This window comes from Phyllobates terribilis, unplaced genomic scaffold, assembly GCF_046119375.1.
Source record: "Phyllobates terribilis strain yellow unplaced genomic scaffold, ASM4611937v1 Scaffold_7__3_contigs__length_470593459, whole genome shotgun sequence".
Classification (NCBI taxonomy): domain Eukaryota; kingdom Metazoa; phylum Chordata; class Amphibia; order Anura; family Dendrobatidae; genus Phyllobates; species Phyllobates terribilis.
This window is the reverse complement of record NW_027362767.1, coordinates 268,268,176-268,287,930: the sequence shown is the minus strand read 5'-3', so window position 1 is coordinate 268,287,930 and position 19,755 is coordinate 268,268,176. Positions and strand designations below refer to the sequence as shown.

At 52.7% G+C, this 19,755-nt stretch overlaps 1 protein-coding gene across 1 annotated transcript in view; it reads left to right on the top strand.

The window, feature by feature from the left end:
- Window positions 1-19,755, top strand: part of AIF1L (allograft inflammatory factor 1 like) — a 59,745-nt gene that overhangs the window by 12,122 nt on the left and 27,868 nt on the right. Inside the window, exon 3 of the mRNA XM_073637858.1 lies at window positions 1,293-1,359. Within this exon, the coding sequence (XP_073493959.1) occupies window positions 1,293-1,359 (67 nt within the window). The remainder of the gene's footprint in view (window positions 1-1,292; window positions 1,360-19,755) is intronic.

Sequence of the window (19,755 nt, the reverse complement as noted above, 5' to 3'; positions counted from 1 at the left end):
GGACATCCGAGCGTTCCCACAGTCTGGCCACAGACCCCCGCCAGCAAGCGCCGCCATGTAAGAATAGGGAGTGTGAATAGCTGGGGGACACAATGATGTGACCCCGATAGCGCCGTGCCCGAGTACAGCCCAGGAGACGGGCTCTTCTGCCTTCGCACTTAACCCCTTCACGCCTCTTTGATATCGGTCATACACGCAGCGATTTTTTTTCACTGATAATCAGTCGAAAAATAATAATTCTTCAGCTGTTCAGAAATCTGGTTGTTTGACAATATAGCGGCTGATACGTCACCCAGCTTTTCCAGGATCAGATATAGTGAATAAATGACCAAATAGGATAAATTACAGCTCAAAGGTAAAACATAGACCCCAGCATGTATATCTCTGGGATGTTGTTTGGAGGACATTTCCCTTTCTGTACGTTATTTATTTCTCATTAATCTCTCACTTCCCCGTCACGTGGATTTCAGGGGTTTTTAGTTTTTTGTTATTTTATTTTTTTCCTGCTGATTAAAGGGAAGTTCTAAAAGGATCTTGCATCAAAGAGAAGGCAGCAGAGCAAATATCGTTATCTCTGCACACAAGAGCTTAATGAATCACTACAACCCCCAGCATAAAGCAGCAGGTTTGTATGCAGCTATTAAAAGGGAAAACGGACTCTGCTTTGTAATGAAGGACTCGTCATAGACTTATTCTTGATGATTATAGCAACATATCTTATTTTTCTGGGTGACTCTTCCTTCCATATTTTAACAGCATTTTGAAAATTAATAGTGCATAGAAGAAGGTGCTGTTGCATGGGTTTCAGTGATAAAAGATAGTAATCACTGACAAAATGGTGAAAAATGGTACTGCAAGTGACAAAGAATGTTTTATTCAGGTGCACAATCCATAACAAAGCCAATATTGTAATACATCTTAAGTAGTGTTGAGCGAGTATGTTCTATTAACCCTTTCGCCGAGTATGCTCGGGCCGAGCTCCGAGTAGTTACAGCTGCTCGGTGATATGGTTGAATCGCTCACGTGTGCATGATTTGCAACTGTTTGACAGTTTTAGTACATGTAAGGAATGTCTATTTCTTACACATTCCTCACATGTAATAAAGCTGTCAAACAGTTGCAAATCATGCACACGTGAGCGATTCAACCATATCACCGAGCAGCTATAAATACTCGGAGCTCGCCCGAGCATATTCGGACCAGAACATACTCGCTCAACACTAATCTTAAGGAAAACCCAAGCTGCTCCACATCCTTACTGGAAATGTATGTTTTTTTTTCACTTTTTTCAGGAATTCCTTGCAGATGAAAAGTACATAGAAGAAGACGATATTGAGGAAAAACTGTCCTTGGCTAAAAGTAAGTGCAAGTACCAAACTGGGAGCAATAAATGCAGATATAACTTAGACAATCTCTGTATATAATTATATATGTACAGCCGGTATAACCTGAGCATCTCCTGTATTTATATATGTACAGCCAGCTTTGTGTTCATGTGGTGTTCGGTACGATAGGGAAGCTGAGCAGTCTGTGTGTTGGAGCTGATGAGTGACCAGCAAATGTGAGTTGTCTGGGAGGTGAACACTTCTCTGGTAGTGGAGCTGCAGAGAAGCCAGTGTTCATTTACGGACTGTGCCTGAGATAACGAATGGTGTGAGTACAAACGCATTAATGCACTGTGCCTACTCTGACAAAAGATTGGTTCAGGTGCAGCAGTAGTTGCAGCAGTTACAGCAGCAGCAGATGGCTTTCCTGACAGAAGCTATCTGGGCTAGGGAGACAGCACTTTCCTCCAGCCAAAGTGACGTTATGGCTGGGGTCCCACTAGCGTATGACATCGGATGTGAGAGCATCGGATGCGATATGCTAATGACATTCGGCTCCTTCTCTGCTGCGAGCGGGAGCCGAATGTCAGTGCTCTGTGCTCCGATCCTCTCGTACCGAAAGGATCACAGCACATCTGTAGAGGGGTGGAGAAATCAATTTCTCCATCTCCTCTGTTGCTGGGTATCGCACTGCACTCGGATGTTATCCGAGTGCAGTACGATGTTTCACACTCACCCATAGACTTATATGGGTGTGTGCGATCCGATTAGAGGATTCAATCGCAGCATGCTGTGATTGTTTTCGCATGCCGAATCGGCATGAGAAAATATCGCAGATGTGAGCTGCCCCATAGGGTAACATTGGGGCGAGTGCAATCTGATTTTTTATCGGATTGCACTCGTCCGATTGCATCGCAAGTGAGAGCGAGCCCTATCCATGTGAGGCAAAGAGTACTGGAGGCCTTGCAGAAAATAACTCTGGAGGACAACGTCGGGGCTTTCCTGACTGTGTTTGTGAGGGTGGCAGACAGAGAGAAACTGCCCCAGAGCAATGGACAGAGGTGGGGAACCACAGAAAGCATACTACGACCTTGCCCTGTTGGATGCCAAGGAGTATGGCAAGCTGAAGGCAAAGATTATGCATCTTTGAACATAACCCTGGCAGTCAGAGTGCAATGGGTGCACCTCTGGCGCTACCAAAGGGGCAAGCCTCCCCGGTCTCAGATGTTTGACCTGTTAGACATGGTACAAAAATGGCTGCACCCTGAGACCGGCTCTCCAGCACAGATGGTGGAAAGAGTGGTAGTAGAAAGATTTATCCACTCGCTACCGAATTCCGTGCAAAGTTGGGTTGCCTAAGGAGATCCCCAGAATGCAGATGACCTTGTGTGCCTAGAGGAAAGATACTTGGCTGTGGAGTACCCCCGAGCCATCAAGAGAGCCTGAGGTCACCTTTCTGGGATATGCAAGAAAAAGGGGTCCAAAACTACATCTGAGAGGCCACAAAAGACCCAGGAGGGTCAGAGCCGGGTTCAGTGGGTACATCTCGTACCATTGTCTGTTGGAGGTGTCATGCCCCAGGTCATTTATAAGCCCATTGTCAGTTGGTCTCAGAACCAATGGCTGCAGCATATGCCAGTGCTGCTCCTACATCGCCTACCCCGCCTGCAGTGCTGTTCCTTTACCTGGCTAGGGGCCTTAGGCATGCCAGGTAACTGACCAGTGTCCAAGTGACTAGACTCAGGAAGTTTGGTGACCCTGGTGAGGGCCAGACTTCCATATGTGCTAGTCCCTTGGAATGGGCTGGGGGTAAGGTGTATCCATGGAGATGCCAATAATTATCCCATGGCCCACTTTTACATAACTACAGACTGTGGTTCTGTGTCCCACGAAGTAGGAATGGTCAAAGATTTATTGCATGTTATTGTTATCGGACTTTGCGGTTCTGGAACTTATGGTCTAATGCTGTAGCATGCAGTAGTCAGGTATGTCAACAGGAGTCAGCATGGTAACAAGGTCACATGATGTAAACAGTGAATTTCTTTTCACTCTACTGGGTAGAGAGGAGGATGAGTAAGCATCCCCTGAAGCCAATGTCCCTGACCTGGAGGAGTCCCAGGACAACTCTGGGACTGCTCAGCTCAGAGACTCAACGGTAATAGGTACTGTGGAAAATGTAAGTGTGTTACATGGTGGTCCCTGGGAGCCGATTGGGTATTCATTGGGAAAGTGCACCGTGGATGCTGGGTGTGACGTGAAACCCCGCCCAAAACCCATCAATCAGCGGGGAGCGCATCGCTGGGTCACCCCCGGCTGCAGCCGGAACGTGACGTGACATCAGCGGATGTCAGAGCCGGCTGCAGCCGGGGGTCACGTGATGCCTGTGAGCGGTAAGCAATAGCGCCACCCACAGGCAAGAAGAACAACCACAGGTATTTACAAAAATACTTCTCTCCAGTTTAAATACATTGGGGCATTTTATGTAGTCGTGGACAGCCGCTTTCATTTTCTTATGCTGGAGAAAGCATGTTCATTTGGAGTGCGGAGAAACGCAATAAACCTTACCTTGTTTTGCACCAAGACCTGTGCTAAGTGAGTGCTTACTTCTGAGCATGAATCCCTACAAAACACAAAGCTGGTATAACCTGGGCATCTTCTGTATATATATATATAATATATGTACAGCTGGTATAACCTGAGCATCTCCTGTATATATGTACAGCTGGTATAACCTGGGCATCTTCTGTATATGTATATATATATATGTATATATATATATATATATATATATATATATATATATATATATATATATATATATATATATATATATATATATTATATATGTACAGCTGGTATAACCTGAGCATCTCCTGTATATATGTACAGCTGGTATAACCTGGGCATCTTCTGTATATACAGTATATCACAAAAATGAGTACACCCCTCACATTTTTATAAATATTTTATTATATCTTTTCATGGGAGAACACTAAAGATATGACACTTGGATACAATGTACAGTAGTCAGTGTATAGCTTGTATCACAGTGTACATTTGGTGTGACCTCTAAATAACTCCACACATAGCCATTAATGTCTAAACCGCTGGCAACAAAAGTGAGTACACCCCTAAGTGAAAATGGTCAAACTGTGCCCAATTAGACATTTTCCTTCCCCGATGTGACTCATTAGTGTTACAAGGTCTCAGGTGTGAATGGGGAGCAAGTGTGTTACATTAGGTGTTGTGCTCTCACACTCTCTCATACTGGTCACTGGAAGTTCAACATGGCTCCTCATGGCAAAGAACTCTCAAAGGATCTGAAAAAAAGATTTGGTGCTCTATGTAAAGATCGCCGAGGCTGTAAGAAGATTGCCAACACCCTGAACCTGAGCTGCGGCACGGTGCCCAAGACCATACAGCGGTGTAACAAGACAGGCTCCACTCAGAACTGGCCGCACCATGGATGACCAAGGGAGTTGAGAGACGTATAAGTGCTGCCAGCATTGCTTCAGAGGTTACAGGGGTGAGGGGTCAGCCTGTCAGTGCTAAGACCATACACATTGCTGAAGAGGTTACAGGGGTGAGGGGTCAGCCTGTCAGTGCTAAGACCATACACATTGCTGCAGAGGTTACAGGGGTGAGGGATCAGCCTGTCAGTGATCAGACCATACACATTGCTGCAGAGGTTACAGGGGTGGGGGTCAGCCTGTCAGTGATAAGACCATACACATTGCTGCAGAGGTTACAGGGGTGGGGGGTCAGCCTGTCAGTGCTCAGACCATACACATTGCTGCAGAGGTTACAGGGGTGGGGGTCAGCCTGTCAGTGATCAGACCATACACATTGCTTCAGAGGTTACAGGGGTGGGGGTCAGCCTGTCAGTGATCAGACCATACACATTGCTGCAGAGGTTACAGGGGTGGGGGGTCCGCCTGTCAGTGCTCAGACCATACACATTGCTTCAGAGGTTACAGTGGTGGGGGTCAGCCTGTCAGTGCTCAGACCATACACATTGCTGCAGAGGTTACAGGGGTGGGGGGGTCAGCCTGTTAGTGCTCAGACCATACACATTGCTGCAGAGGTTAGAGGGGTGGGGGGGGGTCAGCCTGTTAGTGCTCAGACCATACACATTGCTGCAGAGGTTACGGGGGGGGGGGGTCAGCCTCTCAGTGCTCAGACCATACACATTGCTGCAGAGGTTACAGGTCTGGGGGGGTCAGCCTGTCAGTGCTCAGACCATACACATTGCTTCAGAGGTTACAGGGGTGGGGGGCAGCCTGTCAGTGATCAGACCATACACATTGCTTCAGAGGTTACAGGGGTGAGGGGTCAGCCTGTCAGTGCGCAGACCATACACATTGCTGCAGAGGTTACAGGGGTGAGGGGTCAGCCTGTCAGTGCTCAGACCATACACATTGCTGCAGAGGTTACAGGGGTGAGGGGTCAGCCTGTCAGTGCTCAGACCATACACATTACTGCAGAGGTTACAGGGGTGAGGGGTCAGCCTGTCAGTGCTCAGACCATACACATTGCTTCAGAGGTTACAGGGGTGAGGGGTCAGCCTGTCAGTGCTAAGACCATACACATTGCTGCAGAGGTTACAGGGGTGGGGGTCAGCCTGTCAGTCCTCAGACCATACACATTGCTGCAGAGGTTACAGGGGTGGGGGTCAGCCTGTCAGTCCTCAGACCATACACATTGCTGCAGAGGTTACAGGGGTGGGGGTCAGCCTGTCAGTGCTAAGACCATACACATTGCTGCAGAGGTTACAGGGGTGAGGGGTCAGCCTGTCAGTGATCAGACCATACACATTGCTGCAGAGGTTACAGGGGTGGGGGTCAGCCTGTCAGTGCTAAGACCATACACATTGCTGCAGAGGTTACAGGGGTGAGGGGTCAGCCTGTCAGTGATCAGACCATACACATTGCTGCAGAGGTTACAGGGGTGGGGGTCAGCCTGTCAGTGCTAAGACCATACACATTGCTGCAGAGGTTACAGGGGTGGGGGTCAGCCTGTCAGTGCTAAGACCATACACATTGCTGCAGAGGTTACAGGGGGGGGTCAGCCTGTCAGTGATCAGACCATACACATTGCTGCAGAGGTTACAGGGGTGGGGGGTCCGCCTGTCAGTGCTCAGACCATACACATTGCTTCAGAGGTTACAGGGGTGGGGGTCAGCCTGTCAGTGATCAGACCATACACATTGCTGCAGAGGTTACAGGGGTGGGGGGGTCAGCCTGTTAGTGCTCAGACCATACACATTGCTGCAGAGGTTAGAGGGGTGGGGGGGGTCAGCCTGTTAGTGCTCAGACCATACACATTGCTGCAGAGGTTACGGGGGGGGGGGTCAGCCTCTCAGTGCTCAGACCATACACATTGCTGCAGAGGTTACAGGGCTGGGGGGGTCAGCCTGTCAGTGCTCAGACCATACACATTGCTTCAGAGGTTACAGGGGTGGGGGGCAGCCTGTCAGTGATCAGACCATACACATTGCTTCAGAGGTTACAGGGGTGAGGGGTCAGCCTGTCAGTGCGCAGACCATACACATTGCTGCAGAGGTTACAGGGGTGGGGGGTCTGCCTGTCAGTGCTCAGACCATACACATTGCTGCAGAGGTTACAGGGGTGAGGGGTCAGCCTGTCAGTGCTCAGACCATACACATTGCTGCAGAGGTTACAGGGGTGAGGGGTCAGCCTGTCAGTGCTCAGACCATACACATTACTGCAGAGGTTACAGGGGTGAGGGGTCAGCCTGTCAGTGCTCAGACCATACACATTGCTTCAGAGGTTACAGGGGTGAGGGGTCAGCCTGTCAGTGCTAAGACCATACACATTGCTGCAGAGGTTACAGGGGTGGGGGTCAGCCTGTCAGTCCTCAGACCATACACATTGCTGCAGAGGTTACAGGGGTGGGGGTCAGCCTGTCAGTCCTCAGACCATACACATTGCTGCAGAGGTTACAGGGGTGGGGGTCAGCCTGTCAGTGCTAAGACCATACACATTGCTGCAGAGGTTACAGGGGTGAGGGGTCAGCCTGTCAGTGCTAAGACCATACACATTGCTGCAGAGGTTACAGGGGTGAGGGGTCAGCCTGTCAGTGATCAGACCATACACATTGCTGCAGAGGTTACAGGGGTGGGGGTCAGCCTGTCAGTGCTAAGACCATACACATTGCTGCAGAGGTTACAGGGGTGGGGGTCAGCCTGTCAGTGCTAAGACCATACACATTGCTGCAGAGGTTACAGGGGGGGGTCAGCCTGTCAGTGATCAGACCATACACATTGCTGCAGAGGTTACAGGGGTGGGGGGTCCGCCTGTCAGTGCTCAGACCATACACATTGCTTCAGAGGTTACAGGGGTGGGGGTCAGCCTGTCAGTGATCAGACCATACACATTGCTTCAGAGGTTACAGGGGTGGGGGTCAGCCTGTTAGTGCTCAGACCATACACATTGCTGCAGAGGTTAGAGGGGGGGGTCAGCCTGTCAGTGCTCAGACCATACACATTGCTGCAGAGGTTACAGGGGGGTGGTCAGCCTCTCAGTGCTCAGACCATACACATTGCTGCAGAGGTTACAGGGCTGGGGGGGTCAGCCTGTCGGTGCTCAGACCATACACATTGCTGCAGAGGTTACAGGGGTGGGGGGTCAGCCTGTCAGTGCTCAGACCATACACATTGCTGCAGAGGTTACAGGGGTGAGGGGTCAGCCTGTCAGTGCTCAGACCATACACATTGCTGCAGAGGTTACAGGGGTGAGGGGTCAGCCTGTCAGTGCTCAGACCATACACATTGCTGCAGAGGTTACAGGGGTGAGGGGTCAGCCTGTCAGTGCTCAGACCATACACATTGCTTCAGAGGTTACAGGGGTGAGGGGTCAGCCTGTCAGTGCTAAGACCATACACATTGCTGCAGAGGTTACAGGGGTGGGGGTCAGCCTGTCAGTCCTCAGACCATACACATTGCTGCAGAGGTTACAGGGGTGGGGGTCAGCCTGTCAGTCCTCAGACCATACACATTGCTGCAGAGGTTACAGGGGTGGGGGTCAGCCTGTCAGTGCTAAGACCATACACATTGCTGCAGAGGTTACAGGGGTGAGGGGTCAGCCTGTCAGTGCTAAGACCATACACATTGCTGCAGAGGTTACAGGGGTGAGGGGTCAGCCTGTCAGTGATCAGACCATACACATTGCTGCAGAGGTTACAGGGGTGGGGGTCAGCCTGTCAGTGCTAAGACCATACACATTGCTGCAGAGGTTACAGGGGTGGGGGTCAGCCTGTCAGTGCTAAGACCATACACATTGCTGCAGAGGTTACAGGGGGGGGTCAGCCTGTCAGTGATCAGACCATACACATTGCTGCAGAGGTTACAGGGGTGGGGGGTCCGCCTGTCAGTGCTCAGACCATACACATTGCTTCAGAGGTTACAGGGGTGGGGGTCAGCCTGTCAGTGATCAGACCATACACATTGCTGCAGAGGTTACAGGGGTGGGGGGGTCAGCCTGTTAGTGCTCAGACCATACACATTGCTGCAGAGGTTAGGGGGGGGTCAGCCTGTCAGTGCTCAGACCATACACATTGCTGCAGAGGTTACAGGGGGGTGGTCAGCCTCTCAGTGCTCAGACCATACACATTGCTGCAGAGGTTACAGGGCTGGGGGGGTCAGCCTGTCGGTGCTCAGACCATACACATTGCTGCAGAGGTTACAGGGGTGGGGGGTCAGCCTGTCAGTGCTCAGACCATACACATTGCTGCAGAGGTTACAGGGGTGAGGGGTCAGCCTGTCAGTGCTCAGACCATACACATTGCTGCAGAGGTTACAGGGGTGAGGGGTCAGCCTGTCAGTGCTCAGACCATACACATTGCTGCAGAGGTTACAGGGGTGAGGGGTCAGCCTGTCAGTGCTCAGACCATACACATTGCTGCAGAGGTTACAGGGGTGGGGGGGGGTCAGCCTGTCAGTGCTCAGACCATACACATTGCTTCAGAGGTTACAGGGGTGGGGGGCAGCCTGTCAGTGCTCAGACCATACACATTGCTTCAGAGGTTACAGGGGTGAGGGGTCAGCCTGTCCGTGCTCAGACCATACACATTGCTGCAGAGTTTACAGGGGTGGGGGGTCAGCCTGTCAGTCCTCAGACCATACACATTGCTGCAGAGGTTACAGGGGTGGGGGGCAGCCTGTCAGTGCTCAGACCATACACATTACTGCAGAGGTTACAGGAGTGAGGGGTCAGCCTGTCAGTGCTCAGACCATACACATTGCTGCAGAGGTTACAGGGGTGGGGGGGGGTCAGCCTGTCAGTGCTCAGACCATACACATTGCTGCAGAGGTTACAGGGGTGGGGGGGGTCAGCCTGTCAGTGCTCAGACCATACACATTGCTTCAGAGGTTACAGGGGTGGGGGTCAGCCTGTCAGTGCGCAGACCATACACATTGCTGCAGAGGTTACAGGGGTGAGGGGTCAGCCTGTCAGTGCTCAGACCATACACATTGCTGCAGAGGTTACAGGGGTGAGGGGTCAGCCTGTCAGTGCTCAGACCATACACATTACTGCAGAGGTTACAGGGGTGAGGGGTCAGCCTGTCACTGCTCAGACCATACACATTGCTTCAGAGGTTACAGGGGTGAGGGGTCAGCCTGTCAGTGCTAAGACCATACACATTGCTGCAGAGGTTACAGGGGTGGGGGTCAGCCTGTCAGTGCTCAGACCATACACATTGCTGCAGAGGTTACAGGGGTGAGGGGTCAGCCTGTCAGTCCTCAGACCATACACATTGCTGCAGAGGTTACAGGGGTGGGGGTCAGCCTGTCAGTCCTCAGACCATACACATTGCTGCAGAGGTTACAGGGGTGGGGGTCAGCCTGTCAGTGCTAAGACCATACACATTGCTGCAGAGATTACAGGGGGGGGGGTCAGCCTGTCAGTGCTCAGACCATACACATTGCTGCAGAGGTTACAGGGGTGGGGGTCAGCCTGTCAGTGCTAAGACCATACACATTGCTGCAGAGGTTACAGGGGTGGGGGTCAGCCTGTCAGTGCTAAGACCATACACATTGCTGCAGAGGTTACAGGGGGGGGTCAGCCTGTCAGTGATCAGACCATACACATTGCTGCAGAGGTTACAGGGGTGGGGGGTCCGCCTGTCAGTGCTCAGACCATACACATTGCTTCAGAGGTTACAGGGGTGGGGGTCAGCCTGTCAGTGATCAGACCATACACATTGCTGCAGAGGTTACAGGGGTGGGGGGGTCAGCCTGTTAGTGCTCAGACCATACACATTGCTGCAGAGGTTAGAGGGGGGGGGGGTCAGCCTGTCAGTGCTCAGACCATACACATTGCTGCAGAGGTTACAGGGGGGGGGGGGTCAGCCTCTCAGTGCTCAGACCATACACATTGCTGCAGAGGTTACAGGGCTGGGGGGGTCAGCCTGTCGGTGCTCAGACCATACACATTGCTGCAGAGGTTACAGGGGTGGGGGGTCAGCCTGTCAGTGCTCAGACCATACACATTGCTGCAGAGGTTACAGGGGTGAGGGGTCAGCCTGTCAGTGCTCAGACCATACACATTGCTGCAGAGGTTACAGGGGTGAGGGGTCAGCCTGTTAGTGCTCAGACCATACACATTGCTGCAGAGGTTACAGGGGTGAGGGGTCAGCCTGTCAGTGCTCAGACCATACACATTGCTGCAGAGGTTACAGGGGTGGGGGGGGTCAGCCTGTCAGTGCTCAGACCATACACATTGCTGCAGAGGTTACAGGGGTGAGGGGTCAGCCTGTCAGTGCTCAGACCATACACATTACTGCAGAGGTTACAGGGGTGAGGGGTCAGCCTGTCAGTGCTCAGACCATACACATTGCTTCAGAGGTTACAGGGGTGAGGGGTCAGCCTGTCAGTGCTAAGACCATACACATTGCTGCAGAGGTTACAGGGGTGGGGGTCAGCCTGTCAGTCCTCAGACCATACACATTGCTGCAGAGGTTACAGGGGTGGGGGTCAGCCTGTCAGTCCTCAGACCATACACATTGCTGCAGAGGTTACAGGGGTGGGGGTCAGCCTGTCAGTGCTAAGACCATACACATTGCTGCAGAGATTACAGGGGGGGGGGGTCAGCCTGTCAGTGCTCAGACCATACACATTGCTGCAGAGGTTACAGGGGTGAGGGGTCAGCCTGTCAGTGCTAAGACCATACACATTGCTGCAGAGGTTACAGGGGTGAGGGGTCAGCCTGTCAGTGATCAGACCATACACATTGCTGCAGAGGTTACAGGGGTGGGGGTCAGCCTGTCAGTGCTAAGACCATACACATTGCTGCAGAGGTTACAGGGGTGGGGGTCAGCCTGTCAGTGCTAAGACCATACACATTGCTGCAGAGGTTACAGGGGGGGGTCAGCCTGTCAGTGATCAGACCATACACATTGCTGCAGAGGTTACAGGGGTGGGGGGTCCGCCTGTCAGTGCTCAGACCATACACATTGCTTCAGAGGTTACAGGGGTGGGGGTCAGCCTGTCAGTGATCAGACCATACACATTGCTGCAGAGGTTACAGGGGTGGGGGGGTCAGCCTGTTAGTGCTCAGACCATACACATTGCTGCAGAGGTTAGAGGGGGGGGGTCAGCCTGTCAGTGCTCAGACCATACACATTGCTGCAGAGGTTACAGGGGGGGGGGGTCAGCCTCTCAGTGCTCAGACCATACACATTGCTGCAGAGGTTACAGGGCTGGGGGGGTCAGCCTGTCGGTGCTCAGACCATACACATTGCTGCAGAGGTTACAGGGGTGGGGGGTCAGCCTGTCAGTGCTCAGACCATACACATTGCTGCAGAGGTTACAGGGGTGAGGGGTCAGCCTGTCAGTGCTCAGACCATACACATTGCTGCAGAGGTTACAGGGGTGAGGGGTCAGCCTGTCAGTGCTCAGACCATAAACATTGCTGCAGAGGTTACAGGGGTGAGGGGTCAGCCTGTCAGTGCTCAGACCATACACATTGCTGCAGAGGTTACAGGGGTGGGGGGGGTCAGCCTGTCAGTGCTCAGACCATACACATTGCTTCAGAGGTTACAGGGGTGGGGGGCAGCCTGTCAGTGCTCAGACCATACACATTGCTGCAGAGGTTACAGGGGTGGGGGGTCAGCCTGTCCGTGCTCAGACCATACACATTGCTGCAGAGTTTACAGGGGTGGGGGGTCAGCCTGTCAGTCCTCAGACCATACACATTGCTGCAGAGGTTACAGGGGTGGGGGGCAGCCTGTCAGTGCTCAGACCATACACATTACTGCAGAGGTTACAGGAGTGAGGGGTCAGCCTGTCAGTGCTCAGACCATACACATTGCTGCAGAGGTTACAGGGGTGAGGGGTCAGCCTGTCAGTGCTCAGACCATACACATTGCTGCAGAGGTTACAGGGGTGGGGGGTCAGCCTGTCAGTGCTCAGACCATACACATTGCTTCAGAGGTTACAGGGGTGAGGGGTCAGCCTGTCCGTGCTCAGACCATACACATTGCTGCAGAGTTTACAGGGGTGGGGGTCAGCCTGTCAGTGCTCAGACCATACACATTGCTGCAGAGGTTACGGGGGGGGGGGGGGGGTCAGCCTGTCAGTGCTCAGACCATACACATTGCTGCAGAGGTTACAGGGGTGAGGGGTCAGCCTGTCAGTCCTCAGACCATACACATTGCTGCAGAGGTTACAGGGGTGGGGGTCAGCCTGTCAGTGCTCAGACCATACACATTGCTGCAGAGGTTACGGGGGGGGGGGGGGGGGTCAGCCTGTCAGTGCTCAGACCATACACATTGCTGCAGAGGTTACAGCGGTGGGGGGGGGGCGGTCAGCCTGTCAGTGATCAGACCATACACATTGCTGCAGAGGTTACAGGGGTGGGGGTCAGCCTGTCAGTGCTCAGACCATACACATTGCTGCAGAGGTTACGGGGGGGGGGGGGGTCAGCCTGTCAGTGCTCAGACCATACACATTGCTGCAGAGGTTACAGCGGTGGGGGGGGGGCGGTCAGCCTGTCAGTGATCAGACCATACACATTGCTGCAGAGGTTACAGGGGTGGGGGTCAGCCTGTCAGTGCTCAGACCATACACATTGCTGCAGAGGTTACGGGGGGGGGGGGGTCAGCCTGTCAGTGCTCAGACCGTACACATTGCTGCAGAGGTTACGGGGGGGGGGGGGGGGGTCAGCCTGTCAGTGATCAGACCATACACATTGCTGCAGAGGTTACAGGGGGGGGGGGGTCAGCCTGTCAGTCCTCAGACCATACACATTGCTGCAGAGGTTACAGGGGTGAGGGGTTAGCCTGTCCGTGCTCAGACCATACACATTGCTTCAGAGGTTAGAGGGGTGAGGGGTCAGCCTGTCCGTGCTCAGACCATACACATTGCTGCAGAGGTTACGGGGGGGGGGGGGGGGTCAGCCTGTCAGTGCTCAGACCATACACATTGCTGCAGAGGTTACAGGGGTGAGGGGTCAGCCTGTCCGTGCTCAGACCATACACATTGCTGCAGAGGTTACGGGGGGGGGGGGGGGGGTCAGCCTGTCAGTGCTCAGACCATACACATTGCTGCAGAGGTTACAGGGGTGAGGGGTCAGCCTGTCAGTCCTCAGACCATACACATTGCTGCAGAGGTTACAGGGGGGGGGGGTGGTCAGCCTGTCAGTGCTCAGACCATACACATTGCTGCAGAGGTTACAGGGGTGAGGGGTCAGCCTGTCAGTGCTCAGACCATACACATTGCTGCAGAGGTTACAGGGTGGAGGGTCAGCCTGTCCGTGCTCAGACCATACACATTGCTGCAGAGGTTACGGGGGGGGGGTCAGCCTGTCAGTCCTCAGACCATACACATTGCTGCAGAGGTTACAGGAGTGAGGGGTCAGCCTGTCAGTGCTCAGACCATACACATTGCTGCAGAGGTTACAGGGGTGAGGGGTCAGCCTGTTAGTCCTCAGACCATACACATTGCTGCAGAGGTTACAGGGGTGAGGGGTCAGCCTGTCCGTGCTCAGACCATACACATTGCTGCAGAGGTTACGGGGGGGGGGTCAGCCTGTCAGTCCTCAGACCATACACATTGCTGCAGAGGTTACAGGAGTGAGGGGTCAGCCTGTCAGTGATCAGACCATACACATTGTTGCAGAGGTTACAGGGGTGAGGGGTCAGCCTGTTAGTCCTCAGACCATACACATTGCTTCAGAGGTTACAGTGGGGGGGGGGGGTCAGCCTGTCAGTGCTCAGACCATACACATTGCTGCAGAGGTTACAGGGATGGGGGTCAGCCTGTCAGTGCTCAGACCATACACATTGCTGCAGAGGTTACAGGGGGGGGGGTCAGCCTGTCAGTGCTCAGACCATACACATTGCTGCAGAGGTTACAGGGGGGGGGGTCAGCCTGTCAGTGCTCAGACCATACACATTGCTGCAGAGGTTACAGGGCTGGGGGGGTCAGCCTGTCAGTGCTCAGACCATACACATTGCTGCAGAGGTTACAGGGGTGGGGGGTCAGCCTGTCAGTGATCAGACCATACACATTGCTGCAGAGGTTACAGGGGTGAGGGGTCAGCCTGTCAGTGCTCAGACCATACACATTGCTGCAGAGTTTACAGGGGTGAGGGGTCAGCCTGTCAGTGATCAGACCATACACATTGCTGCAGAGGTTACAGGGGGGGGAGGTCAGCCTGTCAGTGCTCAGACCATACACATTGCTGCAGAGGTTACAGGGGTGAGGGGTCAGCCTGTCAGTGCTCAGACCATACACATTGCTGCAGAGGTTACAGGGGTGAGGGGTCAGCCTGTCAGTGCTAAGACCATACACATTGCTGCAGAGGTTACAGGGGTGAGGGGTCAGCCTGTCAGTGATCAGACCATACACATTGCTGCAGAGGTTACAGGGTGGGGGGTCAGCCTGTCAGTGCTCAGACCATACACATTGCTGCAGAGGTTACAGGGGTGAGGGGTCAGCCTGTCAGTGCTCAGACCATACACATTGCTGCAGAGGTTACAGGGGTGAGGGGTCAGCCTGTCAGTGATCAGACCATACACATTGCTGCAGAGGTTACAGGGTGGGGGGTCAGCCTGTCAGTGCTCAGACCATACACATTGCTGCAGAGGTTACAGGGGTGGGGGGGTCAGCCTGTCAGTGCTCAGACCATACACATTGCTGCAGAGGTTACAGGGGTGGGGGGCAGCCTGTCAGTGCTCAGACCATACACATTGCTGCAGAGGTTACAGGGGTGGGGGGTCAGCCTGTCAGTGCTCAGACCATACACATTGCTGCAGAGGTTACAGGGGTGGGGGGTCAGCCTGTCAGTGCTCAGACCATACACATTGCTGCAGAGGTTACAGGGGTGGGGGGTCAGCCTGTCAGTGCTCAGACCATACACATTGCTGCAGAGGTTACAGGGGTGGGGGGTCAGCCTGTCAGTGCTCAGACCATACACATTGCTGCAGAGGTTACAGGGGTGGGGGGTCAGCCTGTCAGTGATCAGACCATACACATTGCTGCAGAGGTTACAGGGGTGAGGGGTCAGCCTGTCAGTGCTCAGACCATACACATTGCTGCAGAGGTTACAGGGGTGAGGGGTCAGCCTGTCAGTGCTCAGACCATACACATTGCTGCAGAGGTTACAGGGGTGAGGGGTCAGCCTGTCAGTGCTCAGACCATACACATTGCTGCAGAGGTTACAGGGGGGGTGGTCAGCCTGTCAGTGCTCAGACCATATACATTGCTGCAGAGGTTACAGGGTTGAGGGGTCAGCCTGTCAGTGCTCAGACCATACACATTGCTGCAGAGGTTACAGGGGTGAGGGGTCAGCCTGTCAGTGCTCAGACCATACACATTGCTGCAGAGGTTACAGGGGTGAGGGGTCAGCCTGTCAGTGCTCAGACCATACACATTGCTGCAGAGGTTACAGGGGGGGTGGTCAGCCTGTCAGTGCTCAGACCATACACATTGCTGCAGAGGTTACAGGGGGGGTCAGCCTGTCAGTGCTCAGACCATACACATTGCTGCAGAGGTTACAGGGGTGGGGGTCAGCCTGTCAGTGATCAGACCATACACATTGCTGCAGAGATTACAGGGGGGGGGTCAGCCTGTCAGTGCTCAGACCATACACATTGCTGCAGAGGTTACAGGGTTGAGGGGTCAGCCTGTCAGTGCTCAGACCATACACATTGCTGCAGAGGTTACAGGGTTGAGGGGTCAGCCTGTCAGTGCTCAGACCATACACATTGCTGCAGAGGTTACAGGGGTGGAGGGTCAGCCTGTCAGTGCTCAGACCATACACATTGCTGCAGAGGTTAGAGTGGGGGGGGGTCAGCCTGTCAGTGATCAGACCATACACATTGCTTCAGAGGTTACAGGGGTGGGGGTCAGCCTGTCAGTGATCAGACCATACACATTGCTTCAGAGGTTACAGGGGTGGGGGGTCAGCCTGTCAGTGCTCAGACCATACACATTGCTGCAGAGGTTACAGGGCTGGGGGGGTCAGCCTGTCGGTGCTCAGACCATACACATTGCTACAGGGGTGGGGGGTCCGCCTGTCAGTGATCAGACCATACACATTGCTGCAGAGGTTACAGGGGTGGGGGGGGTCAGCCTGTCAGTGATCAGACCATACACATTGCTGCAGAGGTTACAGGGGTGAGGGGTCAGCCTGTCAGTCCTCAGACCATACACATTGCTGCAGAGGTTACAAGGTGGGGGTCAGTCTGTCAGTGCTCAGACCATACACATTGCTGAAGAGGTTACAGGGGGGGGGGTCAGCCTGTCAGTGATCAGACCATACACATTGCTGCAGAGATTACAGGGGGGGGTCAGCCTGTCAGTGCTCAGACCATACACATTGCTGCAGAGGTTACAGGGGTGGGGGGGTCAGCCTGTCAGTGATCAGACCATACACATTGCTGCAGAGGTTACAGGGGTGAGGGGTCAGCCTGTCAGTGCTCAGACCATACACATTGCTGCAGAGGTTACAGGGGTGAGGGGTCAGCCTGTCAGTGATCAGACCATACACATTGCTGCAGAGGTTACAGGGGTGGGGGGGTCAGCCTGTCAGTGATCAGACCATACACATTGCTGCAGAGGTTACAGGGGTGGGGGTCAGCCTGTCAGTGCTCAGACCATACACATTGCTGCAGAGGTTACAGGGGTGGGGGGTCAGCCTGTCAGTGATCAGACCATACACATTGCTGCAGAGGTTACGGGGGGGGGGTCCAGACTCTTCTGAAGATGATGTACGAGAAAGCCCACAAACACTGTGCTGAAGACACACAGACTAAGGACATGGCTTACTGGAATCACGTCCTGTGCTCTGATGAAACCAAGATAAACTTATTTGGTTCAGATGGTGTCAAGCGTGTGTGGTGGCAGCTGGGTGAGGAGTACAAAGACTAGTGTATCCAGCCTATAGTCAGACCAGGTGGTGGGAGTGTCATGGTTTGGGGAGGCATGAGTGCTGCCGGCTGTGGGGAGCTACAGTTCATTGAGGGAACCATTAATCCCAACATGTACTATGACATACTGAAGCAGAGCATGATTCCTTCCCTTCGGTAACTGGGCCGCAGGGCAGTATTCCAACATAACGACCCCAAACACACCTCCAAGACGACCACTGCCTTGCTAAAGAAACTGAGGGTAAAGTAAGGGTATGTGCACACGGTGCGGATTTGCTGCGGTTTTGAAGCTGTGTTTTTATGCTGCGTCAAAATCGCAGCAGCCAGATGTTGCAGCATAGTGGATGGGATTTCTAGAAATCCCATGCCCACTATGCGTTTTTGTGCACCTGCGGTTCACCTGTGGAAACTGACATGAGGTGCGTTTTTCAGATCCGCAACATATCTATTTCTCTTGCGGAAACGCATGCGGATTTTCCCCATAGACTTGCATTAGATGAGGAAAATCCGCATGCATAAAAACCGCATGTGTGTTTTGTGTGCGTTTCCGCAGCGGAAACGCACACAAAAACGCTACACGATGATCAATAAAGTTTGTTTTAAAAAAAACTATTCTCTAATTTCAACATGAAGACATGAAAAACGCATGCATAAAAACCGCATCAAAAAACACATGCGGCAAAACCACATGTAAAAACCGCAAGTAACCCAATTTGCATATTAGGTGCGGAAATGGTGCAGAAATTCTGCAGCGTCAAAACCGCAGCAAATCCGCACCGTGTGCACATACCGTAAAGGTGCTGGACTGGCCAAGCATGTCTCCAAACCCTATTGAGCATCTGTGGGGCATCCTCAAATGGAAGGTGGAGGAACGCAAGGTCTCTAACATCCACCAGCTCCGTAATGTCGTCATGGAGGAGTGGACGAGGATTCCAGCGGCGACTCGTGAAGCTCCAGTGACCTTCATCCCCAATAGAGTTAAGGCAGTGCTGGAAAATAATGGCTGCCACAAAGAATATTCACACTTTGGGCACAATTTGGCCATTTTCACTTAGGGGTGTACTTGTTGCCAGAGTTTTCAACATTAATAGCTATGTGTGGAGTTATTTAGAAGTCACACTGAATGTACACTGTTATACAAGCTATACACTGACTACTGTACATTGTATCAAAGTGTCATATCTTTAGTATTCTCCCATGAAAAGATATATTTACAAAAATGTGAGGGGTGTACTCACTTTTGTGATGTACATATATAACTACAGTATAGCTGGTATAACCTGGTCCTCTTCTGTACATAGTTATAGATGTACAGCTGGAATAACCTGGGCATCTCCTGTATATAAAGATATATGTGACATCATGCCCTTGGACGCTTTCGTTTTGTTGCTGGCGGTTCTGGTAACATTATGACTGGAGGTGGGCAGTTTTGCACAGTCCCACACTGGAGCCTTGACTTTCATGGCCTCTCCTGTTTTCCTCCATGCGGTTGCACAAGGTCCCTATTGTGTGCGCTCAGCTGTTCCCTCTTATGGGGCTGCAGAGCTGAACTCCTGGCGGTTGCAGTCAGGGCCAGTAAGCTACAGCTCCCACTTGGGAACAGATGAGTAAAGCCGGACGTGGAGGGATGTGGTGCAGCAGCTCAATAAGTCGTATTACACATCTGCAGAGATGGCAGTGATCCTGATGGAGCGTCCATCACAGGACGCAGATCCTTGGGAATGAAACTATGTGAACCCCCCAGTTTCAGATTGCTCAGGGTAAGAGACGAAATCAGAGAGAGGTTTAGCACAATCACTGTATGATGGAAAGTGCTGCACATACTTTTCCAAGATCTCTGCTTGCAATCAGTGGATGGAAACAGTCACATCCTAAATGCAGAAAACCTCTACAGACCCACAGCTGAAGGTTTGTTACAATTGTTTCCAGACTAGCCAATCCTCTGTTAACCAAACACATCAGCACTAGAAATGTCTCTACTGTGCCGATAATTTGTTACAATGTGTCAGCGCAGGTCACATGGAGCAGAATGGTTTAC